The sequence below is a fragment of the Acanthopagrus latus genome, chromosome 20 (assembly GCF_904848185.1).
Source record: "Acanthopagrus latus isolate v.2019 chromosome 20, fAcaLat1.1, whole genome shotgun sequence".
In the NCBI taxonomy this organism is placed as follows: domain Eukaryota; kingdom Metazoa; phylum Chordata; class Actinopteri; order Spariformes; family Sparidae; genus Acanthopagrus; species Acanthopagrus latus.
This window is the reverse complement of record NC_051058.1, coordinates 17,459,049-17,471,015: the sequence shown is the minus strand read 5'-3', so window position 1 is coordinate 17,471,015 and position 11,967 is coordinate 17,459,049. Positions and strand designations below refer to the sequence as shown.

Here is an 11,967-nt window from a genome sequence, read left to right as displayed (position 1 = left end):
CATATTAATTAGATTGTGTCCACTTGCTGCAGCATTAGAATTCTGCCATAATGAAAAATCAGTAAAATAATCCTGAAATCTTTTTTTTCTCAGTTAACCTTCGTTTGTTTTTGTTTTTTTATACCTGCTCTCTATGTCAAAAAGAACAATCAGGTTTAATTGATCTCCATCTCCAACATCTCCATATCCATCCAGGGCAGAAAGGTGACATGATTCACGATGTCATGGTTATATTTATCTCGAGCGGTGTTATGCACAACCCTTCAAATAATTTAAACGTTGATCGAGCTTTATTTCTATAACAACAGAATTCCAAGGTTCGGCTGAAATTTCATCAATCAATCAATCAATCAATCAAACAATCAATCAATCAATCAATTGTTAATAATATATAACCTGATGTAACCAGATGCAGAAAGTGCTTTACAAATTATTTTAAAAACATTAAGGAAAAAAAAATGGATTTAGAAAGTAATACACACCAATTGAAATAGAATTTGTTAACATAATAAAAGATAAAGATTAACAAGATGAACACAAGCACTCAAATTAAAGTCATAATAAATGTAAAAGTTGATAATAATAATAATAATAACTAATTCATGACAATAATAATAATAATAATAATAATAATAATAATAATAATAATAATAATAATAATAATAATAATAATACACATTAATATACATTCATATTAAATAAACAAAAAAGGAAAAGAATGTGATGAAACATACATAAAATAAGTAATAATAAACATTAAAACCAAAATTTTATAAGATGGAACTACTAATTGTAGCATGCATCTTTGAATCAGTGTGTACAGCAGATTACAGGCATACACATAACCTAGAAACAAACTGAGATATGAACTACTGATGATATTTACAACTGACCTTGTTATATTTCTCACATATGTACTTTTTTTGGATTATGTGCACCTTTTATTTTCATTTTTTAATACTTGCTTATTTATTGTTTTATTTAGACTCACATTATACATCTCCAACTCCACCAACATGCAATACTACATCACAGATATAAATGCATAAAAACAGCCATAAGAAATAAAAAGAAACAATGAAACTAGGAGATGCCAGTCATTTTTATGATAATTCAGCATTCTACAGATTGAGTGTTGGCTTAATATTGATACTGAAATGATAAGAGTGAGCAAACTACCTCAGAAATAAAAGTAATGTTGTAGTCATTATCCTGTTGGTCCAAACCTCAGCGCTTTTAAATATTTTAAACTTTTGGTTTTTTTTTTTTCAGAAAAAAGAGGGCATTATTTCTTTTTTTTAAGATTTCTTCCTTCTCTAAGGCGCCCCTCCACCTGGTGTTGAGCGAGGTTCTTGGCCAATACAGATACCATCTTCCTTTGTCTGGTCGCTGGTGTTCGAGGCCGTCCCATACTCAGATGTTGAACCTTTCAGCCAACTTTTAACTTTTTCCCTTGATTTCAGCAGCTGTTCACTATCTGGCTCAGAGGGGGCTATGATAGGAATAAAAAGAATAGGAATGTCATAACTGAACAAGATGGGTTAGGATTACTTGCACAAAGGTATCTGATTTATTCACCTGCTACAGGATTGTAGAACTGTCTCCAGAAGGCCTGCTCCATGCACACCTCTCTTCTGCTCCACTCTCTCTCCAGCAGTTCCCTCAATCTGTTCAGAGGTCCAGATCCTGCATCATCTTCACCGTCTGCTTCAGAACCAAAGCAGCTCCTGAACTGGTCGTCCTCATGCTCCATTCGCTCTTCTTCTGCATCAGACCCCTGAGAGCTCTGCCCAGCTTCTCTCACTGATTAGGAAACATGACAATCAGGTTAGTTCTACAGTTAAGTTTGTTGACTTTATACTCTAGAGTAATGGCTCTCAAACATGGTGGGTGACATTAAGTTGAATGGATATGGTTTAAAAGAAACATACAAGTTTGCTGATGCCATCATACTGAACTCAGTTTCACTAAAATTCTGCATAGTCTGCATACTTAAAGCTGATGATGTGATTACAATGATTAGAAGTTTCAGGTATACAAAAGGACTCTTAAGGAATACATTAATCAGTTTTATAAATCAATCAATTAATATAATGAACAAATCACAGTAAAATATAAACTTTGGTGTGATTTTTAGGATCCAAGTGTGACAATCAAGTTGATTCTATTGCATTTACATTGTGTTTTAAAATGATCCTTCTGTTCCTGTCTCTAAATACTTACTGCCTGGTGGTAAGTCCATGCTTCCTTCACAATGGTGTTTTTCCCAGTTCTTGCGATCCCATTCGACGGTAAGTTGTTCTGTGATCTTCTTGGTTGTGTTCTCATCTTTGATTTCTGTCACAGAACTGTCACTTCTGTCTTCTTGATGTTTTGTACAATCTGCATCAGGGTTGGCACTGAGGTAAAAGGAGCTGTTTCCAGCCACCATCTCCTCCATCTTCTCCAGCAGCACTCTAACTTGATCATCATCTGTGCTCATATTGTTAAGGACATGATATCGATTCCCACATTTCTCAATGAGCCATCGGAGAGGCTTTCCTTCACTTTCAATGTGTTGCTCAATAGTTTTGTCCCCCAGTGCGTCCCCGAATGTAAACAGCACAATAACATGTCTCCACACTCTCTGTCCAAGCAGCCTCATGTTATCCTCTGTCACTCTTCTTTGGTCATCAGTGAACGATGTGTCAACTGGCACTCCCAGCAAAATGACATTTGGTGATGGAGAGCACAGAGAGACCCCGTTTAAAATCTCAGCCTTCAAAGGCTTTGGGGTGAACGTTGCTGGGAAGAATTTCCACCATCCAGGAGTGTCCACGATGACGACCTCCCTACCAGCCACCTTGCCGCTTTTCTTTGAAGCTTTCTTCGTTTTGTCACCAGCCTGAAACACGTCAGCTTTAAAAATGGTGTTCCCAGACGCGCTCTTCCCGGAGAACACCCAGCCGACCATCATGATTCTCAGGCTGAGTGTTGGTTCTGCAGAAAAACACAGCTGTTAGAAGTCTGGTACTTTAAAATTACTATTCTTATAGTAAATATTTGGATGTAACTTTAGTAGTTTTGGTAACTATTTGTGTCGGCAAGTTGCAAGTGTGTGTGTGTGTGTGTGTGTGTGTGTGTGTGTGTGTGTGTGTGTGTGTGTGTGTGTGTGTGTGTGTGTGTGTGTGTGTGTGTGTGTGATCATAGCAAAATATGATCCTGGAGACATCTGTTGTAGTGAGAGGTACCACAGAAAAGACACCTAAAGACATGGGAAGCAGTGCCCACTATGGACCGACATGGGACCTTATCTGGAAAACATTTACGTCAAATACATGACAAATAACATCTTTAATCCTGATAGAATTGTGAAGGTTATCACACATATTATTTGAAACATATTTGTTAAACTCAAGAAAGTTGCAGTTTGTCATCAAACTGTTGAATCATAAGACTCACAAGACAGTCATGTAAATCATGTTGTGTTGTTTAACTCATCAGAAACCTTCTACAGCTAGTACCACATATTATATCAAATCAATTAAATTGTAATCAATTTTATTCATACAGCCCAAAATCACAATCACATTGCCTCAGTGGGCTTTACAATCTGTACATCTGACACCCTTAGACCCTAAATTTGAGTGAGGAAAAACCTCTCAACAGAGAAAAACATAGAGGAAACTGCAGGAGGAGCTTATTTAAATGTTCCAGAGAGCAGTAATCATGTTCAAAACTACAGAAATCAGAGTTCTGACCCTTGAATGACCAAACAAACTCAACTGACCTGTCATGAGATCTCTGAGCTTTTCCCTTTGTTGTTGTGATTGCAGACGCAACTCCTCAGCTTTTTTGTCCACATCCTTCCTCTTCAACTCAGCATTTTCTATCAGCGTGCTGTCTGCTTCATAACAGCTGTTTTTAGCCACCATGTCGTCAATCTTCTCAAACAGCTCTTTGACTTTCTCGCTGTTGTCTGTGCCATCATCACAGAGGACGTGGTATCTGTTACCACAGGCCTCCAGAAGTGACTGAAGTGGAGCCCCTTCACTCTTGATGTAATCCTCAATGGTTTCCTGGTCAATCTGACCTCTGTGGCTGAAGACCACTATCGTGTGATCCCACACCTTGTCACCAAAAAAGTGTTGCAAGTGCTTCTTTGTTGTCTTCCTGTACTCATCCTTGAATGGTATTTCAGCATTAATCACCAGGATGAAACTGTGCAGTCCAGGTGTGACGCTTAGAATCGCTTCTGTCTTGACCAGTTCAGGTGTATTACAGAGGTCGTATCCTCGCAGCCACCCGGGGGCTTTGACCAATGTGACTTTTCGCCCGCACACTTCTCCTTCTCCCTCCTCACAACAGGCTGTTACACCTGCATCAAATGCCTGTTTTCCCAGGATGATGTTTCCAACCAGATATTTTCGAGAGCTGTTTGATCCAACAAGTAAAACATTGAGCTCTGACGGGAAGAAAATGAGACAAAGATAGTAACATGAAAAAATGCCCCAAACTGTCAGAAAATCATTACTTCACAATACGAGAGCTGGGTTCAAGTTACATGGGAACCAGGTCAGTTTGTTGCAGCACTGCTGTAAAAGCTCGTCTGTTCTGTTGTTTGAAGTGCACCCTGTCTGCTTCCATGTCTGGAGTGTGTTTTACCTCCTAGTAACTGTTTGAACACACTGTTTCAACTAATTTCACCATTTACACCACATTCATTCAGGGTTCTACCCAGACTGTGGAACAATGGTGCTGCGCAGCTATACTGCTAGCTCAGCGCCACTGTACCAGAGTTGCCAACTCTTCTAATTCACACGGGAGACTCACGATTTTGCACCGCGCAAGACACGGGTCGGGTATTAGTAAACATAATTACATTTGATTTTGATGATGACATGATTTTTGTAGGTTTAATATCACGGGCGAATGGTGAATTTAAGTTGCACACAGTGAAAGCACTACACCCTGAGTTATCTTGAAATCAATAGTTATTGTCATTACAGCTATTTGTATCATTTCTACAAGTCACTGTTTAAGTTGAATGACCGAAATCCTTGTCATCGTATTCAAAACCTGCAACAACTCATCGAACTGGGGTGAAGTTAGTTTTAGGTTAGATATTCAGCGGATATCCACTTGGGAGGAGCAGCAGGAGGACAGTTAGCTCACCTCCCAGAGCCTTGCGCTGAATCGCTGGAGACTGATTTGGGGACCGTCATTAAATTACTTAATATAAATAAATATATTAATACAAAATAATTGCAGTTTTTTCAATATCTTTCATGTCACGTGGCCCAGTGACTCCAAACCAACAGCAGACTGTATTAGTAAACTCGACAAATGAGACACGGCTCTTTTTTTACTGTATTTCAGTGCTTCCTCTGTGTTATATGAATATTAATATGCAGAAATTATGATTATTTTTCTTAATAGCTTCTATGTCATGTGGCCCACAATGATGATAAAAAATTTCTCCAATGCTCAAGAGGTTAACATATTTTCAAGCCGCAATGTCAGCTTCTACACTATTTTGTCTCATGTCTTAGATTCTGATTCTGAAATTCCGAAAATGAATTTCTTTTTTCAAAAATCAAACCAGTAGGTGATATGTAAAGGGTCATTTTTCAAAATTGTGTTCTGGACCCCCCTAGTGTTTCTGGGTTATCAACTCAGAGCACAGCTGCTACAAAAAGATTTAGGGGGAACCGCTGACTGTCCTAATAATTTTGGACATGTGGTTTAATATACAAGGCAAGAAATTATGACAAATAAAACGCACACCTGGCGAAGGAACCTTGTTACTTGGGCCGATACACCGGGAGGAGACCCCGAGGAAGACCCAGGACACGCTGGAGTGACTATGTCACTCGGCTGGCCTGGGAACGCCTTGGGATCCTCCCGGAGGAGCTAGGGGAAGTGTCCGGGTGAGGGAAGTCTGGGTGTCCCTGCTCAGGCAGCTGCCCCCTGTGACCCGGCCCCGGATAAGCGGAAGAAAATGGATGGATGGGTGGACCGATGAAAAAAATCTCCCATTTTTCACAACCCAATATTGGTAAGTATGCTATACTCATTTTCAAATTAAGGGTGAAGGCTGAAGTTGCAGGAAATGGCCTTGATTCGTACATAAAACAGTCAACATGCTAGAGCATGTGCCCCCCACCTGTGACCACCCCCTCGGCGTTGCACATCGCTGATGGTGAAATTTGAAAACAGCACCACTATACTAAAAATTTCTGGTGAGAACCCTGTTCATTAAAGAATATAACATATTGACGGTAAACATGTGAAAATGTTACTTCCAAAAAAATTATTGTGCATCAAGACAAACTGTATAGACTGTGCAAAACGCTAATTACATTACACAACTATTTAGACTTACTTGTAAACCTGGCATTATACATGAAGATAATTCTTTCTTTGTGTAAAAAACATAATAAATGTAATGCTACATGTGAACTGACAGGGTTAAAGCTCTCATGATCAGATCAGATAGTAAAACCAAAACCAAATGTAAACATTGTCTCAGAATGCACCTGCTGCTTATATTATATTATATAGCCTATTTATCTATCTCCGCTCGAAGGTAAGTTAGGGTCATGGTTACTTACTTCACAGACCCCACGAAGATCAGATTGTATTTCGAACCCTGTATGAGAGTGACGTTATGAACTCACCTTTGACTGATGTTGCTTTCTCCATGTTTTCTGAAGAGTGTAATCAGCACAAACGACTTTGAATCCTCTCCTTTACATCTTCTTGGTGACTGCGCGGTCACTAAATATACTGGAGCTCACGCTTGTTTTTTAACATGGAAATTCCCCCCCTCCTGTATCGTGTATGAACAAGACCAACAGCACACTATCGTGGCGTAGAGATGAGAGGCAAGATTAGGTCTGAGCCAGGTTTCCTGTTCAGTACACTACCAGTATCTTACATGTATTAACTTGTTTTGTAGAACCTGTTTGTCTGCTTTCTCCAATTGCACAGTCAACAACAAGTGACTGGATGTGAACAGAGTAAGTGAAAGTGAAAGGAACAAAACAACTGTAAATGTGCAAATAAGCGGAAGCAACAGCTTACTAAGAATCTCAGAGGAAACAGAGGAAACAGAGGAAACGGAAGATATGACCCACTTGTCACAGTTAGAGGCTCACTGGTGTCTTGGACAACTGCAAATACATGACTGGTACACAAATAGTGAGGGAGAGACAAACTAATGTAGTTTCTGGGCTGTCTTCCTCAAAGATATCGGCATGTAGTATGTTGATAAAAAATTCTGCGGAGGCAAGGCTGGGTGGAATGATAGAGCAATCTTTATTAAAACAGACTTGAGCCTAGCGTCCGTGCAGAGTGTGGCCCCACATCTGATGTGCTCCAATCTAGGGCAGAATGATGCCAAACGTTTTTGCCCCTCTTGCCCTATCGGAACTCCTACGCCTTCGCTCTTAGGCATTCTACCAAGTGCCACCCCCCTCGTCTCTCTCGTGGGACCCTTCTTAAAGTCCCTTGGGCAGTACTTGCTTACTCCTAATTGGTTACTGTGGTGGGTTGAAGGTCCATCTCCCATAAATGACCAAATCTGTTACTGTCCCTCCTTCAGGCTTGTACTCCAGAATTACCTAGATGAGCCCTCTATCCTTTTCTGGAGATGTATGTGTTTAGATATCATCCTCCATCTGACACAGCAGTCAGGCTCCGATTCAGTCCCCATAGTGGCCTTGTCCCCTGCTAACCTTTGACCCACACACAGCTGAATGCTGACTCCAAGGTCTCTTGGAGCTGTGAGCCCCTTATTGTCTGCAAGTCATACAAGGAGGAACAGGTTAAATTTAAACTGAGTTGAATTAAAGGCCAGAATGTGTTGCCATCCAGACACCTCACTAATAAAAAAAACTGTCACCCATCTGTGGAACAAGTTGAATAAAATATTTACAGACGTGATTTGAATAATAGGAAAACATTAAGGAAACATGGCTGCCCACAGCACAGTATGTAGCATGCAAGTGTTGTCAATTAAGATAGATAGAAGAAGAGCACTATTGTCCACAAGCCTGCTCAAAATATCAGCTATTTAATATATTCTTATGTCTATATTTGCATAAGTGCATGAACTCTGTGTTGTATTTTCCATTTGATTACCTGCCGTAACAGTACTGGCTGTAAGGCTGTTTCATCCTGTGAGTCTATGGATCATCATGTCAAAACATCACAAAACGTCCTGGAGATGCCTTTTGTTGCATGAAATAACAGAAACTGTGTTGATTACTTTGCTGAGTGTTTATATGTCACAACCTTGAACGTTGCAAGACACAGTCATGAGTCTTCACAGATTAATAGTTCAGATCAAACTGCGGGCCAAGTTCAAAGATACGCGAGGTCTGAGCAAGAGGGACCAAGTTGGGCCGTGGCTCACTCCCACGTGAAGCCCCTGACCCACATGACTTATCAATAACGCATGAAACATGTTATTTTATTTTACTACTGGCTGACAAACCTTGTTGGAAGCTGGAACAAACCATCAAAATTAAATCAACAAAGCAGCCGTTTTGGACAAAATGTTTAAATTATCTGTATTTCTATGTTTCAGTTGTCATACTGCTGTTTCTAGTACTGTAGTTTACTGTCCTGTAGTTCTGTTGCAACAATGGCTTATGTCAATAATGAAACATATTTGAGCTTGCCAGAGACAGAGACAGAGAGATCACATGACAACAGATAAATCTTTCTCCATCAGATGCCGTGTCCTAGAAACTCTGACATTTGTGCTGGTTGTTTTGGAGCGACTCCAGGGCCCAGAGCAGCTTACTAGTGTCAGGATATACCTGCAGCCTCTGCAAGCTCCCATTATGTAACCACATTAATAGGAACACAAGCACAGATAGTCGTTAATGTGTTAAAAGTAGAGCGCTTAAGCCGATGGTTTCCTTATATTTCAGAGGTAATATGATAATAAACCGTATGTGGTTCTGAAATTGGCACTCTGTTGAGCTTCATTTGAGTTTTCTCCACACCCAGTCGACAGTGTGTGAGTAGGATAGCTGCTACATCTAATATCAGTGTGCCAGCATGACCAGTAAGACCCTAATAATTCCATTTGATCTGTCCTAATAATTATTCATGTTAATCCAGCTCCCTGGAGCCAAACAGTGCGGTGATTACTTTGGACATTGGTCAACTACTGTGGCTGCTTTGTGAAAATCCTTTCTAATGCCGCTCGGGAAATGAGCACAATTACACATTAGCATGTTCAATCTGATTGCTCTTCTTGTCATTTAAATGACAAGCAGCAAAGGAGGTTAAGTGTTGACAAATGCAGCGAGTTTCCTCTAATTAGGACCAGATCAGGAAGAATTATTATTAATTAATATTTGAGAGTTTGATGTTGGACATTTGATTTTGTCCACTTGCTGCACATTATGTGGGTCACTGGTGCAGCAGTGGAATGATCACACTGCCATAATTAAAAATTAGTTAAGCTATCTTAAAATCTTTGTATTTACATCAACAAGAACAATCAACAATCAACAAAATATAACAAAGTGCGGCTGATTGAGTAGTTTATCACCGTATTACTGAAGATGGAGTACTACATTATATCTTAATTGACTAATCTGTCATTGACATCTTTAAAGTTTTTTTATTGCCCTTCAGAGTAGAGGCCAAAAGGTCCAGAACTGTAAACAAAATGCATTCAACGTGGTACAACGAACAAGGAAACTCCTTTGTACTTTCTGCAAAGTTTAAGGGAAGCTGCCATTGTTTTCCCCCTGAAACAGATTATTGTGAGGTATTTCTTTGGAAACAATCCTCTGATCTCTGACCTCTTCTTACACTGGTATCCATCAGGAAGTTGGGGGCAGGAAGTTGACATGGTTTACTCTTACAAATACCTCCGAGTGCACCTGGAAGACTTATCATTTTGTTATTTTATATTATATATATATTTTATATTATTTTTTTTATATCATTTAAATGTCACTAGAATGCAGGAAACAACACAGTCCTTGAATCTTGAATCAAATTTTTTGGGGGGGTTTTGAAATCCTTCCTATTTTTTAGGTCTCAAGGTTAGCAAGTATGATAAAAGCACCTTAATATTCCCACTGGATGCAGAGCCGGAAACTCTGAATGGAACAACACGGTCACTGAGCGCCTGAAGGAGCCAGATTATGTCAGCATTTATAGATGTATACGATTAGAAACTCTGATAAAAGAAGAAACTTGGTTGTTGTTGACATTGCTTGCTAGTGAACGAGAGGCTGTACAACAACTCACATCTTTAGGTTTAACGTATTTGCATCAATCAAGAACTGAGCACTGGAGGAAAAGCAACCTAACCTAACACAATTTATTATGCAGGCGGCTCAAATGTTAGTGCCTTTTTGTTATCATCATCCTCTGAATTTATGCAGCATTGTGGGTCTGTTTGTTCGCTTTTTGTCAGCTTCCTTTATCCCACTTCCTTATGACACCTGCAGAGCCTTCCAGCTGTCCCACAGGTGTATTTATATGGCTCCAGGTAGAGGAGGAGTGAAGGCTCGCAGAGAGGGAGAGTGAACTTGGAAGTGAGCAGCTGGTCCAAACACAAACTGACATGACACATACAGTATCTGCTGTACTGGATACACTCAAGTGTCTTCGCCTGGACGCCTATGTCTACTTACATTTATTCACCAAAACTAACACTGCATGTGTGAATTTCTGCAGCTGCCTTGCTTGCGTTTGTATTTTACAGCTCGTACTGTATCGTCAGCATGTGTGACTGCATCTGTTCTGTTCCTGGAGCCAATATCAGATATTCTCATCTCTTAAAACCACCGTCTGTAGACCTTTACATGTGATTACAGCATGTTTAATATTGGTCTGATGGTGTTGGGGAAGATTTTTAAATTTTCAACCTGCTGAAAACTGGCAACAATATCAAACGCTTTCAGCTCTTTCTTAGATTTGCGTGTGGGATATTTCAGTCTTTTCTGATGCTACCATTGTGGGGCACACCCCAATTTCAAAATGTTCAAATCTACTCGTAGTTTTAAGCGACAGTTGACATGTTGACAAGAATGGATGGATGGATCCTACTGAAACATCAAAAATACCATGGTTTATGACCAAACACCAGCAAAACTAGTGATATCAGCCTCACCTATGCTTTATGTTCAGAGATAATATGCTTTTTTGATGAAGATATTATGAATGTGTAGCCCTCTCACTTAACTGTGTTTTATAATTTTCATGAAAACCTCCTTAATGTATCAGACAGCATGGGAGCAGATTGGTGACAGCAACTAAAATGTATAATATGGGATGTTTTACAATAATTAACACACATTGAAAATGACTTGTTAGTTTATAAATTGCTAATATGCTGTTATTAAGCATTATTTGTTCCATGCAGTTTACTTTAACTGTAACTTTATTCAATATAAACATCATCAGCATGAAAAACACCTTCAAACAAGGATTTGTTAGCAAAAATAATCAGTTTTGAGTTCTAAATCTTGTAGCTCATATATTTTCCCTTTGTTTTGAATTATGTCATAACCAAGAAATACACACACATTAGAAACATTTTAAAAATTAAATACCCCAGGGTTTCTGTCGTGTTTCAGTTGGTACCAGTGATGGTGGCCATGCTGGAGCTCATATCCATGTTGAAGGTCAGGTCCGGATTTTCACACCAGAACCACAGAAAAGCGAGGAAAACCTCTTCCCAGAGGCAGCGACGTGACCAGATATACGTCCCGAGGGTTGGTCCTGTCCCGAAGCTTGGTTCTGTCTCGAGGCTCAGTTCTGCACCGACTCCAAAGTCCAGTGTCCAACCTGGTCGCTGCCTCTGATCATTAGCAGCTCGCGATGCTAACCGCTAGCAACTGTCCCATCTTGGTCTACAGTTTGCTCCAGTAACAAGCCCTCACTTCTAAAACACACTCGGTTACACTCTTAACAAAAATAAGCAAACACTCGCCTAACCTCTCGGTTGAT

General features: G+C 39.7%; 1 protein-coding gene across 1 annotated transcript; it reads right to left on the bottom strand.

Moving 5' to 3' along the window:
• Positions 1-964: 964 nt before the first annotated feature.
• Positions 965-11,554, bottom strand: LOC119010453 (GTPase IMAP family member 8-like). Its single transcript, XM_037082610.1, has 5 exons — positions 6,660-11,554; positions 3,770-4,444; positions 2,224-2,979; positions 1,579-1,803; positions 965-1,492 (listed from the first exon to the last, which is right to left on the bottom strand). The coding sequence occupies exons 1-5, from the start codon at positions 6,682-6,684 to the stop codon at positions 1,317-1,319; spliced, it is 1,857 nt and encodes a 618-aa protein (XP_036938505.1). The 5' UTR covers positions 6,685-11,554; the 3' UTR covers positions 965-1,316.
• Between the last annotated feature and the right edge of the window lie 413 nt (positions 11,555-11,967).